This window comes from Ruditapes philippinarum, unplaced genomic scaffold (genome assembly GCF_026571515.1).
Source record: "Ruditapes philippinarum isolate M1 unplaced genomic scaffold, ASM2657151v2 ctg3094_1_1_1_1, whole genome shotgun sequence".
In the NCBI taxonomy this organism is placed as follows: Eukaryota; Metazoa; Mollusca; class Bivalvia; order Venerida; family Veneridae; genus Ruditapes; species Ruditapes philippinarum.
Genome location: NW_026858409.1, coordinates 155360 through 175240, shown reverse-complemented (window position 1 = coordinate 175240; position 19881 = coordinate 155360). Strand labels below are relative to the sequence as shown.

The 19881-nt window shown below is 32.5% G+C and overlaps 1 protein-coding gene across 1 annotated transcript in view; it reads right to left on the bottom strand.

Moving 5' to 3' along the window:
- Positions 1-19881, bottom strand: part of LOC132753098 (serine/threonine-protein kinase 32A-like) — a 58144-nt gene that overhangs the window by 17604 nt on the left and 20659 nt on the right. Inside the window, exons 3-5 of the mRNA XM_060743518.1 lie at positions 7217-7272; positions 6400-6564; positions 4477-4637 (exon numbers count right to left, since the gene is read on the bottom strand). Coding sequence (XP_060599501.1) covers positions 4477-4637; positions 6400-6564; positions 7217-7272 — 382 coding nt within the window. The remainder of the gene's footprint in view (positions 1-4476; positions 4638-6399; positions 6565-7216; positions 7273-19881) is intronic.

The following is a 19881-nucleotide window of genomic DNA, read 5'->3' as shown; positions in this document are numbered from 1 at the left end:
ATTACATTGAAATCCAAGCATACTAAAATAAATGAATCTAATCACATTTAAATCTAATCACACTAAAATGAACAAATCCAATCATACAAAAAATAAATAAATCCAATCATATTAAAATGAACAAATCCAATCACACTGACATCCAATCAGACTTAAATGAACTATTTCATTCAGATTATCTAGGGAGTAAAAGTCAAAAGTCATTGATTTGTGTTAATGTTAACTTGATATCTACCTTCAGGGTGAAAAGTGTCTATTCAATTATAATAAGAACTATGGTAGAAATCTATTAAACAGACAATTCCTCAGGGTGTGAGAGATGTTTCTGACATTTTCTTATTCAATATTTTCATGCCATTATATCAGTTGGTTAACCCTGACATATCTGGAATACAATATATTGTCACATGAGGATTGTTGTGAGGGGTCTGAACTTTTTGTTAAAGGTGGCTTTTCTGCATACTAATATTTGAGACAAAAGTACATTTAAAAGTGTAAACAAGAGTTGTTGGTAGGACAGCATGCTAGACTATTCTTCGTGTTTGCTTTATTTTGTTAAAAATGAAGAATTTTCTCACTTCAAAATGGGCCACAATTCTGTCAAAATCCATGTTACAGTCATATGGGCCTTGGATAGTGACCTCCTTTTATGCTCTGAAATAAGTGTATGAAATTTCAAACCATTCCCCTTGGTAGACATGCACTCAAAAACTTTAAAAAAATGTTATGCTGACACAATACCTCAATGAATACAAAAGTCCCCTCTATTCTTCAAACGTCAAGCTAAAAATTACTCACTCTTAAATTTTTTATTTTAAAATTCTGTATAATAAAGCAAAACATAATTATGTTAGGGTTTTACGTCACACCAACACTGCACAGGTCAAATTGCAACTTTCCAGCTTTACTGGTGGAGGAAGACCTCATATGAGTATTGATCCTTGTTTTTTTAATGCTTTAAGGCAGGAATTGTCTCCAGCATATAACTTAAAATCTACCCTTGTATAATTATTTCAAATCACTCTTCGAATACATAAATTTTTACAGGAAAAAAATTTAGATACCACTTTTAAACATTTATATCTTTGCATTTTTGCTTCCAAAACCAACAGTCCATTTAATGTTCCTCCATCGTAATATAGATGTCTTTTCTTTTTTTATACTATGGAATTCTTTCATCCAAGTAATTAATAATACAGAATTATATGATAAATTAGAATCTGATCTGCAGTCTGGGACACACGAGATCTGGACTCCAATCAAACATATAACAAAACCAATAAACTGCTTTGATTTTGATATTTGTCATAATTTGCTGCACTAAAAAGTTTATAATTAAATAATAGCATCATAATATTGACATTATTATACATAATGACAAGTATTTCAATTTAAACTTGAGCTTGAAATAAGATTAGTGCTATATCAGCCTACACATTAACTAACTTTGAAATAAGATCCCGAAAATGATTTTCCAATGAGACCATGTTGAGTACATTATCTTTTCTATTTATATTGGCTATTGTAATACATTGTAGTTTCACAGTAGATTATGCAAAGAAAAAACATGTTTTACTGACGAGTTTGTCAACATTTTTTCTGGAATTAAAAGAGGTCAGTGATTAAGGATTAACATCAATTAACATAAATGATTCAGGGGTGGCAAAATCAATTGTCCATATTTCCCAGGTTGACCCACAGGCTGTACGGACAAGTGGAAATTTTAAAGAATTTACTATATAAATACCATATGGATATGGTAATGGACAAGTAAGTTCATACCAAATTTTGCCGGCTCTCACAATGTATTCTTTATTCCTTGTATAAAACATATTAGTGCTTTTTGGCAAGAACATTCCATCTAATTGGTGTTATCACTCCTTTTTTCAAGTAGGGGCTTTCCCCCAAACCAACTTTCCGTCAGAACAATAGTAAGATATCTCCCTAACAGCAATATCTTGTATGTACTATACAGAAAATACTGCAGACAGTTAAAAACATCACAAGCGTAAACATAAATTTGCCTGTAACTGTTGCTAATGACATTGTTGTTTTCTTGGAAACAAAGGTAACAAAAACTTTGCTCAGTCTTCTGAAACCAACCACACACAGAGTAAATGTTTTATAGCACAAAGACAATACAAAATGTTCAGCTAATAGAATGAGAAAATGTATTAAAGAGGTTTTTCAGGAAATGACATTTTTGTAATTCTCATCCAGACAGCAACAGTTTTATTTCACAGTATAAAACATTATGAAGGTTTTTATGGGATGTATACACACATTGGCACATAAATTATTTACTTTACTTCATATCTTAAATAAATAAATACAAACTTTAACTCTTGAATTTGAAACTGTTCAGTACTGTTAATTTGAGAGATTTCATGATATAAATATAGATTTTAAAGGGAATGTACCTGCTTGCATCAATCTAATTATAGTGACTTACACCTGCTTGAATTGATATCCTGAGTTATGGGACCTGTGCCCATCATTTCAAATAATCACAGGGAACAAGTGTGTGAAGTTTCAATCCATTCCCTTTGGTAGTTTTGGGAGATACCAATTTGATTGCAAAAAACTTAACCAAAGTGAGACGCGAACAACTGGGTGAGTATAATACCTATCCCAATTCTTTGAATTGTCAAGCTATAAAAAACTATTTCATAGTTTCCTTATAATACAACAGTTTACTTTATATACCTATTGTCACTAAATTTATTTGTGTGAGATAGGATTAAAATCATTTACTATTTTTCACTTTGACTTCAAGAAAGGCTTTGTAACGATGTGAATACATTCTCTAAAATGTCAGAGAAATTTCCAGAGACTTTAACACATATGAGCCGTGTCATGACAAAACCAACATACATTGTAATGGGTTTGCGACCAGCATGGATCCAGACCAGCCTGCGCATCCGCGCAGTCTGATCAGGATCCATGCTGTTCGCTTAACAACCCTATTACAAATAGAGAAAGTGATAGCGAACAGCATGGATCCAGATCAAGACTGCACGGATGCGCAGGCTGGTCTGGATCCATGCTGGTCGCAAACCCATCATGTTGGTTTTGTCGTGACACGGCTCATATCTCTCTCTTCAGTTAACAAATGAGAAGATTTTGCAAGCTTCAACTATTAAGAGATGATTTTCCCCTCTTTACTATAATAAGCATCCATTGAGGCATTCTAGTGAAATTGCATGAAGAAGTTTTTTTTTATCTTTCATTAGGCAACTCAGAAAGTGCCTGTCAAGAGGGGGGAGTGAAAATCTGCTTTTAAAGTGTTAATTTTCAAGGATTGTAACAGTATCTCTGTAACTATTGTCCCTAGAGAAAAAGCAAGCAGCAGATGCTGATCAAGAGAGGCATGTAAAGATAAAGAGTTTCATGACTTTGTTCACAGGGATAAAAACTGTAGCAGAGAAGAAATTAGCCAGAAAATGTCATGAACCAAAAACAGAAAGCACTCAAATTAGAGCGCGAGAATGACAATATCAAAATATTGGATAACATTGATGTGTAAGAGGGGGGGGGGGGGGGGGGGGGTTGTTTATATTAACGTCTATAATAGTGAATCTCACTGTCAGCTTAATTGAGAGATCATTAAAACTATTGACCATGAATTAACATGCTTTCATAGCAACAAAAATAGTCATAACTTTATAAAACCCAAAAATAGAACCTTTTTTTTTTTTTTTTAAAAATTGTCACTTAAATTATATAATAATACTGTAACTGTGCATTACAACTTGAACAATTTATACTAATAATGAACTTAAGCTAATGAAACTACCAAAATAAACCATTTGAGCCCTGACAAAAAATAACATAATTTTAAGTACAAAATGGAGGTTACTTAAAGCAGCATAAAATGGTTATAAAACTGCTTATACAACTTTATGTATGTCTTTTATTAACCCTTTTCATGCTAGATACTTTAATTAGACTTGCCCCTCTTTGAATGTAGACAAAACCATTATCATTTTTAGCGGAAAATTTAAAATATGTACTGCCTGAAGAACTAACATTGCAGACCTGGATGGGGAGGCACAGATATGCTGGCTGATCCTGGTCTGCAATGGTCTCATGGGTAGATTCAGTAAACACAAATAGGCGAACTTAGATTAAAAGTCAATGTAATCGTCTACCTTATTTCAAATGCATACAAATGCAGTCTGCAAGACAAATAATGGCCAAAATTAACATATTAGACAAAGAACAGATTTAAACGTCTTGAGGAAATCTTAAATGACATAAAAAAACAGGACACCCATCATGGTGAACATTTGTACCAAATTATTTTGTAATCCATCAGAGAATGAGCAAGATATAGACCAAACAAATCCTGACCCATGGATAGATGCACATACATCAAACTATACGCCAAAAGTGGCGACTAAGTCGAGCTCAAAGCAATCAGGCTTGACAAAATCCAAACAGATTTGGACTTGTGTAGAGAAAATGTTATATTACCTGTGTATAATATGTTTGGACTGTAGGTAATCTAAAGCCAATGCTATCTCTGCGATATATAACTTGACTCGGTCCTCGTTAAACTGATTCTCCTGTTGTATATGATAACGTAGATCTCCACCCAGCAGTAAATCAACGACCATAAACATATCTTCTTCATCCTGTAATGATATAATAAATGCTTTTTTTTTTTAAATTCTAAAATTTAAATTATTTCATTTTGCTAAAAGTTCATTAGGCACATCAAAAAGGTATAAGAATACATGTATAATCATTACATTATAATTATTGTATGTGTCAATCAAGCATATCAACAAGTTAAAGAATATAGTCAAATTGTACTCTCAGATCTCATATAAGTATTGACCCCGTTAAATTTTTTTAATTTTTTTTTTTTCAAGAATTTGGGGAATCAATGTTTGAGCTGTTTCCATCTGCAGATAAAGACTGAAAAAACACATCTGCTGACAATGTACAATATAAACTATAAATCTATCTAAAAATTCTATTTTTTTTTTTTATCTCCAACCAAGTGTCAACTTTCATATTATATGGAACTCACTATATCTTCAAAGCGTACGTTATCATCACATAGTCGTCTGACCAAGTGTTAAATTTCATATTAAACCCATTACACTTTCAAAGTTACAGCACAATTCACTTTAGAAATAGTTTTGTCACATATTCTATTTGTTCTGTCAATTAGTTGCTATAGCAACCACACCTATCTTCATATCTATTACAATGTTCATTACCACCTTATTGTACTTGTTTCCCTTAAAACCAAAAGACACCAACATTTCTTTTGCATAAATTGCAAAATCAGGCCTTTCAACAAAATTGTCATGTTAATTAACAATCTGTTACTATAGCAACAATTATCTGGATATTGCCTTCTAAATTAGCTGTAAGTTAAATACTGAAGTTTCTCACCAAAATTTAGAATAATTTAGTTAATGTGAATTAAGAGGCAAATTCTGCTGATCATATTTAAATTACACTATTCCCATAAGCTTGTAACCATTTTTGTTCCAATTCTTTCTTTAAATTTTGGTTTAGTCAAACTGATGTTTCCACAGCCCTAACTTTATTCATCGGGCCAGGGATTGTCCAATAGATACCCAGGCAGAACTGGATAGCTTCCTCCTTGAAAAGAATTGGATGTCTCTGGTAGGATTCAAACCTAATGAGGTAAATTATTCGATATGACCACCCAAACAATACTATCATTCCAAAATCCCTAGGTATACTACCTAGTGTGTTAGGAAGAAACAATTGAATAATCCATTTATCTAAATATAATAAAAAAATATTTAAAAAATGCACTGATCAATTGTAACCAAGGCCCCTTCACCCCTAGAAAAAAGTGGGAACTTTTGGAAATTCAAAACCCAGGTAAAGGGTCTGCCCAGCAGAGACAGTTGGATGGTAAAATCTCTGGCACGGCACTTTTGACATATCCCAAGCCATATTGGCACCATATCCCATGCCAATAAGGCACTATATCCAACCCATTATGGCACCATATTCTAAGCCATTACAGCATCATATCCCAAACCATTATGGCACCATATCCCAAGCTATATTGGCACCATATCTCAAACCATTATGGCACCATATCCCAATCCATTATGGCACCATATCCCAAGCCATTATGGCATTATATTCCAAGCCATTATGGCACCATATTCCAAGCCATTATGGCACTATGTCACAAGCCATAATGGCACCATATTCCAAGTCAAAGTTGCGTCATAACAAAACCATTCACAGTGCAGGGACTGAGAGAAAAGACAAATTTCGGCTCATCTCTGACCTATCCACAGAGGTGGATCAGAGCTATTTTACAAATGACAGGTACAAAAATATCATTATCCTTTAAAATGTTGAACAGCCATGGGATATCAAAAGATAATAATATACCTGAAATGTGAACCAGAGATTTACAAGGAATGGATGGTCTAGATTGGTTAGTATTTCCACTTCTTTTAGAACATTTCTAACAGCTTCATTCTTCACACACATAGCTTTATTTGTGTATTTCATTGCATACATCTTCTTTGAATCCCGCTTCTGTACTATACACACCTAAGAGAAAAAAATAAATCATAATAGAATAGAATGTCAGTTAATTATTATGTTAACATTGTGGCAAGAAAAAAATTCTGGTTTTACAAGTTAAGCAGATCAAGGGTCAAATATTTTTGCAATCCTGTTGTGCTGTTCCTAAATGTTATAGAAAGATTGAAATTGATAAATGAACAATGAGAAATAAGAGAAGCAACGCAAAATAATATTTCAAGACAAGACTTGTTTTGTTTGAAGTATCGGTGGAAGAAAAATCTTTGTCTCATGCAAAATAAATAAAAAGAATTTAGCAGGAACTAAATAAAGAGATTGCTTGGTGACTGAGTGGTACAAATTGACACAATATGATTTTGTTTTGTTTTGGTTTTGGTTGGATTTTACATCGCCCCAACACAGCATATGCCATATAGCAACTTTCTAGCTTTACTGGTAGAGGAAGACTTCTGGTGCCCCTCTGTGCATTATTTAAGGTACAAATGGGCATAGAGTAGAACTGAACCTGAGTAGAACCACCATTCTGTAAGCTTGCTGGATAGCTTCCTTACATGAAAGAATTCAAAGTCCCTGTCATGATTTGAACACACAGCAGTGAGGGGCAATTAAACAATAAATGGTGCCAAAGCGTTTTGTATGACTGATAATGTTATATTACCTTCCCAAAGCTCCCTTTACCAATAGCTCTCAATATCAGGAAGTGGTCAAAATTCACTGAAACGAGAAAACATCATTCACTTTACAAAATATTTTATTAGTGAGTAAACTAAATATAAACTAAATATGGTAATATGATTCAAATTCATACTTCTGAGTTCTGAGCAAAATGAAAAGTTCTTTTATGACTTTTTGCATCTAGTTTTTATATCATTTTATGCTCTCAGTTGTTGCTGATCCAATTAATATTGAAGTAATTTAAGAGGGCTGTTTCTAATGTTTTTTGTTGTTGTTTGGGTTTTACAGCACATCAACATAGTCACATTATATGGCGACATTCCAGCTAAGTTATTGGTTGAGGACGACCTCAGGTGCCCTTCCATGTGTTTCAGGCACAGACATTTCAGGCACAGACACCTGATTACAACCATAGACACTCAGTAACTATATCTTGCCAAAAACCCGGAACCTACATACAGTAGTGTCCCTATCAACATTTCAGTAATCTGTTGAGCTAACATGCATAAGGAGCAACCCCTGTAAACATTGCCTTATTGTATTTGATCATTAACTAAAACAGGTGTAAAATTAGTTATTGGAATTAAGCCCTTTAATTATTACAAATTTACTGAATAAGTATTAGTATGGCGGTACCCTTGGGGCACCACACTATCCCTATATATATAATTGCTGCAGGTGAATAAAATCTTTGGCTAATGTAAGTTTTCTAATTTCTCTGTAACGTAACAAGAGCTGTCGGTAGGACAGCAACGCTCCACTATTCTTAGTGCTTGATAGTAAAAAAAATGCCTGATACAGTTACCTCCTCCTGTTTACAGGTTGGGGTCATGATGGTGAACAAGTGTGCAAAGTTTCAAAGCCATATGTCAATGGACTTTGAAAATATTTGAACTATTACAAAAACTTTAACGTAAATTCTAAGTCGAAAAAGGGGCATAATTGTGTCAAAATGCTTGATAGAGTTACCTCCTCCTGTTTACAGGTTGGGGTCATGATGTTGAACAAGTGTGCAAAGTTTCAAAGCCATATGTCAATGGACTTTGAAAATATTTGAACTATTACAAAAACTTTAACATAAATTCTAAGTCGAAAAAGGGGCATAATTCTGTCAAAATGCTTGATAGAGTTACCTCCTCCTGTCTACAGGTTGGGGTCATGATGGTGAACAAGTGTGCAAAGTTTCAAAGCCATATGTCAGTGGACTTTGAAAATATTTGAACTATTACAAAAACTTTAACGTAAATTCTAAGTCGAAAAATGGGCATAATTCTGTCAAAATGCTTGATAGAGTTACCTCCTCCAGTCTACAGATTGGGGTCATGATGGTGAACAAGTGTGCAAAGTTTCAAAGCCATATGTCAATGGACTTTGAAAATATTTGAACTATTACAAAACTTTAACGTAAATTCTAAGTCGAAAAAGGGGCATAATTCTGTCAAAATGCTTGATAGAGTTACCTCCTCCTGTCTACAGGTTGGGGTCATGATGGTGAACAAGTGTGCAAAGTTTCAAAGCCATATGTCAATGGACTTTGAAAATATTTGAACTATTACAAAAACTTTAACATAAGTGGTTACGCCGACGCTCGGGTGACTGCAATAGCTCTACTTATTCTTATCGAATAGTCGAGCTAAAAACTATAGAGTGAGCACGCCTACAGATGAAGAAAGGATCAAAATCTTCAAAAAAAATCAGGCTTGAAAAAAAAATCTTCTATATTTTAAGAAATGAATAAATATTTTGACAATTTAGTGAAACATTCAAATTGTCATAATATGCAAAATAAGATCAAATTTACCAGTTTTATCACTGTTGTAAAATAATTACATAAATGTAATATAATTATCAAATGTTACATCAATTTTTTATTCTAGTCTGAAAAACAAACACAATATTTCAATTAATTATACTTTATAGTTACTTCTTTAATATAATAAACTGAGAAAAAATTCTTTGGGGTATTTTTTTCCCACACTTTATTTTCTTAAAATTTAATGGTAATAAACTAAACATTGCTATTTTAAGATATTTTCAGAATTTTTAATAACTAGAGTCTGCCACAGAAATCTTGATTATGCAACATTAATGCAGTCAAACGTTTTGCAGGCATTGAGAGCTTTTGTTGTAGAAATAAATTACCGTGAAGGGATTATATCAATTTTTTCTTAAAAAATTCAAAAAGCTATTAATTCTAACGTGTTCGTTTAGATAAAAGCATTCTTATGTAATGGCTGTTCCGTTAAATAGGTTGCCGTAATTTTACATCTGATAAAATTTAATGTCACATGATCACTTGACTGACATTATAATATTAACCGATATTTTAGAGACCATTTCACAAAATATATTACATTAAAAAGACAACTTTCAAATTAAATCATACATTCTAAAATAATTATCATTTTTCAAAACATATTTAATTGCAAAATCTGACATGAACAATTTTGTAATTATTGAATGCTGGCATGAGATATAAAGATTGTTAATTAAGATCATTTAAGAAATGACGTAAAAAGACGTAAACATATTAAGTCCCCTTGAAATGTTCAAGACAAACATGAATTGGTAACAATAAGCAAATTTCAAACGTTTTTATTTATTTCAAGAGCTACAGAATTAAATTTCTTTAAGAATTCAATATGTCAATTAAAGAACTAAATGATGTAAATTGTTGTTTTCTCATGCCAGAGTTAAATGAATTTTTTTTAGATGACTAAAACATAATTTGAGCCGCGTCACAACAAAACCAACATCGTGCGTTTGCGACCAGCATGGATTCAGACCAGCCTGCGCATCGGCACAGTCTGATCAAGATCCATGCTGTTCGCTTACAGACCCTATAACAAGTAGAGAAACTGATAGCGAACAGCATGGATCCTGATCAAACTGCGCGGATGCGCAGGCTGGTCTGGATCCATGCTGGTCGCAAATGCATTATGTTGGTTTGTCGTGACTCGGCTCATTTTTTAATAATTATACAGAATGCACGGAAAATGATTGATAACTTATGGCTTAATATCAAGAACTAAACCCAGATGGCAAAGTGCGTACTTCATCATTACAGAATTTCTATCAAGATTGAAATAAGACAGACAATAAATCAAACACAGTCGAAATTTACATTTTTCCAATCAGATTTCAGAAAAATATCCCCTTTTAAAGAACTATACAATTCACAGAAAATAGAATCAGAGTTTCTATTGAACGATGACTTACCAACAAAGTGAGTTTTGTGTTAAACGGAAAGAGCGAGCTGTTTTTTTTAAATGCATCGCAGGCAAATTGTCACAGGAAATATTAAAACTAATGAGCTATCAAGGAGACCAAATCATCCCTTGTTAAAGAAAGAGGACATTCTGCAGGAACGTTTCTCATTTTCAATCAATCAATGTGTAAAAATTGCCGCCATTTCTTGGCAGCGTATCAATTAAGCACTAAGGAGTGAGACAGCATGGAGATGAAATTCATTAAAACCATCTATTTCAACTTTGATTTTCTTTCTATGGAACTTTGACTCAGGGGACCGGCATTATGAAATACTGTAATGGAAACTTGATATCTACTGCATTACATATACAGAATAATTACTGAAAGTCACGGAATCAACAATGTTTCAGCTAGCTTGTATTTAAGAGATGTCTTATTGAAAGAATAATTATGGGAAATATCATACTCATAATGTTTAGACGTTTACTTTATCAAACTTGGTATAAAACTGTCAGCCACATGACAATTTTCACATTTTGTCAGTCACATGATGGTTATCTAACTTTGTCAGTCACATGACAATTTTCAAACTTTGACAGCCACATGAAGCTTATTAAACTTTGTCGGTCAATCACATGATGGATATCAAACTTTGTCAGTCAATCACATGACGGATATCAAACTTTATCAGTCAATCACATGATGGTTATCAAACTTTATCAGTCAATCACATGATGGTTATCAAACTTTGTCAGTCAATCACATGATGGTTATCAAACTTTGTCAGTCAATCACATTACGGATATCAAACTTTATCAGTCAATCACATGATGGATATCATACTTTGTCAGTCAATCACCATGATGGTTATTAAACTTTGTCAGTCAATCATATTACAGTTATCAAACTTTGTCAGTCAATCACATGATGGTTATCAAACTTTGTCAGTCAATCACATTACAGTTATCAAACTTTATCAGTCAATCACATGATGGTTATCAAACTTTGTCAGTCAATCACATTACAGTTATCAAACTTTATCAGTCAATCACATGATGGTTATCAAACTTTATCAGTCAATCACATGATGGATATCATACTTTGTCAGTCAATCACCATGATGGTTATCAAACTTTGTCAGTCAATCACATTACGGATATCAAACTTTGTCAGTCAATCATATTACAGATATCATACTTTGTCAGTCAATCACATGATGGTTATCAAACTTTTTCAGTCAATCACATTACGGATATCAAACTTTGTCAGTCAATCACATGATGGTTATCAAACTTTGTCAGTCAATCACCATGATGGTTATTAAACTTTGTCAGTCAATCACATTACAGTTATCAAACTTTATCAGTCAATCACATAATGGATATCAAACATTATCAGTCAATCACATGATGGTTATCAAACTTTGTCAGTCAATCATATTACAGTTATCAAACTTTGTCAGTCAATCACATGATGGTTATCAAACTTTGTCAGTCAATCACATTACGGATATCATACTTTGTCAGTCAATTACATGATGGTTATCAAACTTTGTCAGTCAATCACCATGATGGTTTATCAAACTTTGTCAGTCAATCATATTACAGTTATCAAACTCTGTCAGTCAATCACATGATGGTTATCAAACTTTGTCAGTCAATCACATGATGGTTATCAAACTTTGTCAGTCAATCACATGATGGTTATCAAACTTTGTCAGTCAATCACATTACGGATATCATACTTTGTCAGTCAATTACATGATGGTTATCAAACTTTGTCAGTCAATCACCATGATGGTTATTAAACTTTGTCAGTCAATCACATTACAGTTATCAAACTTTATCAGTCAATCACATAATGGATATCAAACATTATCAGTCAATCACATGATGGTTATCAAACTTTGTCAGTCAATCATATTACAGTTATCAAACTCTGTCAGTCAATCACATGATGGTTATCAAACTTTGTCAGTCAACCACCATGATGGTTATCAAACTTTGTCAGTCAATCACCATGATTGTTATCAAACTTTGTCTGTCAATCACAAGAAGCTTATCAAACATGGTCAGTCACAAGTTGGTAATCAAACTTTGTCATTCACACGATGGTCACCAACTTTGTCAGTCACATGATGGTTACCAACTTTGTCAGTCACATGACAGTTATAAAACATTGACGGTTACATGACAATTGCTGCACTTTATACATGACAGTTATCACACTTTATTAGTCACACAGTGGTAAATTCATCAAACTCTGTCAGTCAATCACATGATGGTTATCAAACTTTGTCAGTCAATCACCATGATTGTTATCAAACTTTGTCTGTCAATCACAAGAAGCTTATCAAACATGGTCAGTCACAAGTTGGTAATAAAACTTTGTCATTCACACGATGGTCACTAACTTTGTCAGCCACATGATGGTTACCAACTTTATCAGTCACATGATGGTTACCAACTTTATCAGTCACATGACAGTTATAAAACATTGACGGTTACATGACAATTACTGCACTTTATAAATGACAGTTCTCACACTTTATTAGTCACATGGTGGTAAATTCATCAAACTGTGTCAGTCACATGATGGTAATCAAACTTTATCAGTCACTCATATTTTGACAAGTTTGAGATGAAAGGGATACTTATTACTAGCTGTTCTTATATTTGGGAAAGAAGTCAAAATGGTTATAAAATAAAATGCACTAAGTCTTGCAACAAAAAATTAAATAGCCAGTTAAAAATTGAAAGCAACTCAGTAGTCAAGCACTTTTGTTTTATGTAGGTAACTTGGTCAGATTTATGATTATTTTTAAGTACAATAGTTTTACTTTATAAATGTCACTTGGTCATATTGAAGATCAATTTCGAGTACAATTGGAGTACTAAGAAAACTTGGTCACATTAAAGAAAAAAATTTGAGTATAATTATTTATTAAAAGTCACTTTGTCAAATTGGAGATTAATTTCGAGTACAAGTGCCTTACTTTAATTTAATGTCATATTAAAAAGTATAAATTATCACACTTTATTTAGGTCATGTTTGAAGGTTAATTGGAAATACTGGTTGTACTGTAAACTTATAATAATATATTGTTACTGCTTCTTTAAAAGATAATTCTGAAAATATCTTAATTGGTAACCAATAGAAACCAATTTCTCAGCTTTTTATATTGATTAGACTAATGAAGGAAAATACATGATGAGAAGTATAACCTGTTAATGAATGTATCACCATGATATACATGAACAAATTTATATATTAAATTTTGTCAATTTGAATATTCAATAAAATATTGATTCCACTGACTCTGAATTACAGGTTAATTCCTATTAAATCATATAAAGAGTTAACCCATTATGGCATTAAGGTGACGAAATAAGACTAATTTAATTAACCTATATGCTTCTTCTGTAATGTTTTGATGTCTATCATATATGGACAATTTCAGTCAATATCGCTGAGATTGCTTAATTAATTTGGTAGTTAATCAGGTAGTCCTGGCAAAATAATGTCTCAATTGGTGTGATACTGCATATTTTACAAAAAAAAAATTTCTGTGATAAAATTCTTTCAAAAATGTCTTTGCAATAATTACCGTAAACAAAATTAAATTAAACCAGAGTTTTTTAAAATTTTTATTTCAAGTTAAAATTTTGCTTACAATTAAGGTAAACACAGATAAACTTGGACAATCATAAGAAAACTTTCAATATAACAGTCTTTGACAATTTGAAGCCCTGTTGATATATAATTCTTATTGAAATATCCATTCTTTGTGAATGCTAGAGCCAATCTTTAGCACTCCTCAAGATAAATGAAAAATAATCACTGGCTCAGGCTATACATTTGTCTACCAGAAGACAGTGAAAATTGGAAATGAAATTAAGTGCCCTGTCATGTAGCGGAAAATTGCACAATAATAAAACCTATCAGTCAATCAGCCAGAATAATGTTATTCTTTCTTCTCTCTACTGTCCTACAATATCAAAACTGATTGACAATGTAAGAAGAATATGAACATTTTATTATCAATAACACTTGTTTTTGTTCTAATAAAGTCTGGAACTTGTTTCAGACAAACAAAAAATAAACCTAGATCATTGACCTCTGATAATTATGTAGGACTGTTTTATTGAAAATGTGCTCATTTTGTTGGTGTCTGCTTGGTTGAAAATGCACCCATTTTGTAGGACTGCTTCCTTGAAAATTAGCTCATTTTGTAGAACTTCAAATGGTTGAAAAAATTTTAAAGTATAAAAAATTGTTGAATTGATGTAATGACAAACAAAGCAAATTGTCTAAATGATGTAATGGCAAGCAGAACAAAATGTCTAAATAATGTATTGGCAAGCAGATAAAATTGTCTAAATTATGTAATGGCAAGCAGAGAAAATTAACTAAATGATGTCATCGCAAGCAGAGAAAATTAACTAAATGATGTAATGACAAGCAGTCACAGAACTTCTGTGGCAAGCTATCAACAAAAGGCTTGTTTATACCAAATGGTATAACTGCAGTGGATAAGAGATTAAAAAGACCAATACAAATCATTAGCAAATTGACTGAACATTGACCTAACAGTATAACAGCAAACACTCAATAAATGAATAGAGACAAATCATGACAATAGCAAGCAGCATGTAACAAAAAAAAAATCAACAAATGAACTAAATGTACTATTGTGAAACTGCAGCAAAATTGACAAAATGATGTAATTTTCATAGCAATAAGTGATTCACACTTAATAATTAAATTAATTATTTTGCTAAAATAACTGAAAAATTAATTTTGGTATATAAAGAGGTTCTTGGATTATATAATTTCCTAATAATCAAGGTCAATGAACACTTCCTTCTTGATAGAACTCTTCCTTCTTGATACATTGATACTGTAGAGATTATTCAGTCCGGTATTAATTTGACAAAGTCTTGAGGGATATATTTCCACTTCTGTGTTCAAACTTCATCCAAATTTGCATAAATGATTGAATTATTTGAGACTGCTATTGCTCACATGAGTTGCATATTTGTACATACATTATAATAAATATCACTTCACAAGGGAGTGGATTCCATCAACAGTTGTCCTGCCTTTGAGAGTTCATGTCCTTGACATTGAGTATTGTATAAGTGTATTTCTGTGTGTCGAAAAGTTACCGAATTAAAAATTCCAGACATTTTGCATGAGGAAATATTAGCCAATCCTGTATGTAAAGATAGAATTTAATGACAGGATGGTTGTTAAATTTTAAAGATTCGTGAAATTCGCCAATACTTTTATATCACTAACTTAACCACTTACACAGTATTATTCTTAAAAAATTTGCTGAAATCAATATGTATCATGTTAAATGACCTATAACAGTAATTAATCAGAAGCAAAAACAAAACCAAAAGCATCATTAATGATATCCATGACCTTTTGCCTTTGTTTAATCTCATAAAAATAACATCATGAATTATAGAGCTGCATTTTTTATGAGGCATGCCAGCACAACTTGCTACCTTTCTTTTATCTCATTAACAGCACTATAAACCAAGGACTCTATAAGGCCGGTCTTTTATCAGATACAAGCATCATGAATAAAGATGTTGACTAACATTTGATGTCTTTCTTTTATTTGTTTTTGTTTGTTTGGTTTTATGACACACCTGAACACTGTTTAGGTAATATGGTGCCGATCGAAACAGATGATTTTGGCTCAACCTTGGGTGTTACAAATTTAAAGCAATACCAGCAGTTCAAAACCACCTCATCTGCTGGAGCTAAGAGATGCATAGACTCAATAATTTGAACCCATTTAGTCACCTCTTATGATCAGGCAGGGTATAAAACACTCACAGTGGCACAATTCTGATGCCTAAATGCATAAAGGCTCTGCCACAAGGGACTCTTACTTTTATCTAATATGAAAACAACAAACATAATAAATAATTAATTTTGTAGACTAAGACCGGTTATCTATATTTTATATAAAGTATAATAAACATGTTAACAATTTCTGACAAAGAACAAGTGCTTCCATCAGTATGTACAAACGTCAAAAATAAAGTAACTTACTAAGCCCCCCCCCCAAAAAAAATGCTCCGTTTCTTACATCATATACAAAATAAGAGGAAAATGAAGAAATACAACATGTCAACACATGAGCTGGTAGCTGTTATTTATTCTTTACTGGTTCCCATGCTATCTAACTATAATCAGAATCATATACAATAGAACATCATAAATAGATATGCTGGTCGAGGAATATTGCCATTTTTAGCTTCGTAGTAGTGAAATTTGAGAAATCGGAACTCTCTAAATACTGGACAAATAATTCAGTCCCAAATTTTCCCTTCTTTAAACTATTGTATTAAACATTGACAATACCGGAATCTGTGAAAACCGAATATCGGACGGTTGAAAGGGGACTACAAAGTCAATTATATAGACAATTACCCCGACAATACCGGACAATGAAGGTGTGAATAACCTTGTGTACTTATCAATTGGTTGTGTCTAAGTACGTTAACTGACCGGTAACGGAACAATTATTGTCTGATGTGTTAATTATGTCTCTTTTCACAGTTTGATTTATTGAAAGGTATAGATGCTACCGTTTTATATAAATGCCAAAATGCACGAGGAATTCATAAGTTAAAATCAGTATGAATGAGTATTATTATACTGCGTTGCTTTTTGTATATTAATTTCCCAAAATGACAACGAATCGGAACGACATTTATCATTTATCACTTCTATCCCATGGCCTAAAAGAATTTGACGAGAGCTGTCTATAAGTGACAAATTTAAATTAATTAAAGACAGTAAAAACTTTGCCGAGACCTACTTTAAAAATCTTTATCTGACAAATATGGTATAGGCAATATTTACAATTGGGGCATTATTATAAACAAAGTAAACTATGTTCGTTAAATCATTATCCATTACCCAAACATATGCGGGTGTAATCAGACTTTATCGTTATGAGGTAACTGTTGTTCGTTTAAATCCAAAAATGTTTTGTATTTATATGCAATAATGGGACAAAAACAATTAAAACATATTGTGTAGTATTTTTATCATTTCTTTATTTGGCAATATACTTACATATGATAATGAAAATGCAAATATACGTTCAGCATTCTTTGTAAGTCATTGCTCGGTTTATAGGATCCTGAACAGGTGAAGTGGACATTGAGAAAACCGGACCGCTGAGAAAACCGGACAAAACCCTCGGTCCGAAAGCCGTCCGGTTTTCTCAACTTTCACTGTATTATTTATGATCTAAGCATCAGAAACATGCCACAGTCCAAGACCACTGCCTTTCTTTACCACCAGTGCACAAAATTTTGTCGAAAGATATCTCTTGAATATGTCGCACCATGGTTACCACAGTATTACACTGTTTTCTTAATGTCATCAACATTTCAAAGTCATCTTGCAGATCTTGAGAATAATCCCAATCATTTGATAAGTGAGAAGAATACCAGAAAAATTGGAATCAAAATAATCACATTTTCTTTCAATCACATTTTTCAAACTGTCAGTCTGATAAACTGTCATTTTGTAAAGTAGCATTTTCAGCGTCATTTTGTAAAGTAGCATTTTCAGCATTATAAAAGATATGCTGCAAGTCTTGTATGATTTACTCTCTAAGACGAGAGTATATTGGTGAACCATAATACTCCAAGCCCCAGCTCAAGTCTTTGCATTAAACTTAATCCGTCTCATTTCTATTCATGAAACTTACGGATTATGTACAGAGCAAAATGTCACACACTTATAGCAGAAATGTCAAAGTAACATCCAGGGAAAAACAGTAATGCACCAAATTTAGCAAAATTTTACACCAATAACACAAACCTGAAAATTTATGTAAATGTTTTAATTACAATTAAGTTTGCTTTTAAACGATCAAACAGAAGTAGAGAACATGTAGAAAGGTTTGTCAAGGATTATGCAGCTTTAATAATGCTGACTTCTTTATGGTCTAACCAAGTAAAATACCATGGTCAAAATTTCTATATTGACCACTTTAGTCTCAGTGAGCATTGACAAATAATAGTTGAATAGTTTAATGTATCACATATTATCATCAAAGTTCCTATATCTACAAATAATGATAAATGTACAAATTTTCATCAAACATTCTGGAGAAAAAAATCTATTCATTGACTTCCTTTAGAGCACATACAAAAGAACAATTCAAAGTTGTCTCAACCCAGGAGACTAATCCCAATCATTTGATAGATAAGTGAGAAAAATACCAGAAAATTGGCATCAAAATAATCACATTTTCTTTCAATCAGATAGTATAATTTCATCACATTTTTCAAACTGTCAGTCTGATAATTTGATTGCTTTTACAGGATAAACTGTCATTTGGTAAAATAATATTTTAAGCTCATTTGGTAAAGTAGCATATTCAGTGTCATTTTGTAAAGTAGCATTTTTAGCATTATAACAGATATGTTGTAAGTCTTCTAAGACCGGTGTATTGGTGAACTGTAATACTCCAAGCCTCAGCTTAAGTTTTTGCATTTACTTAATCCATCTCATTTCTATTCATGAAACTTACGGATTATATAGGGAGCAAAATGTCAGAAACTTGCTTCCCATTACTGCAGAACTACTATATATGGATCATAAAAATGTCAAAAGTTTAGTGCCAGTATTACATGTAGCATTTCTTGTATTAGAATAAGAGCTATATGACCAAAGGATTTCATGTGACTTATTGTTTTACAAGGCAAGTAACATTGACATTTTGAACACTTTTAAGCAGCCCACAATCATGTTCTATGACAGTCTCCATTATTATTCCCTCATGGAGAAAATGGTCATTACAAAAAAAACAGGCCCCCAAAACAAGAGCACCACATTATGGTGTTGATAAGCTCGTGCAATAACCAATTTTTACAAATATTTTTTTACATGTAAAAAATGAGACGTTACTTCTAAAAATATTGATTTCAAGATAATCCCCCTTGTTTTAAAACTCTAGCTTCGTCATGATAAGTTGATGTATTCCAAGTTTTGTGTTGATTATGACCTTTCATAATGTTTATAAAAACAGTTTACATTAAAGTTTTTTTTTAAGTTACGAATTCCATGACGAAGATGATACAGCCATCTTAGGGCCTAGTTACACAGACGGCTGGTCCCCAATCGGTTATTTAATTTAAATTTACTCGCTGTTATGATCGGTTGTCATGCGTGATTTTATTTCTGGTTTTCTGTGTAAACGGCCATTGGTGACAGAAAGCAAACTCAAACGGGGTTGGGTCGGTGATAAAAATACTATTGGTTTTTATCGTTTGTAAATCAGAGCTAAATCGGGCGTAACGCTGATTAATCGGTGTTTGATAGCTAGTCATCAGTGGTTAAACACTTTCCGTCAGATATGGCCGTTGATTCATATTTGGTTATCTTTTCCGATCA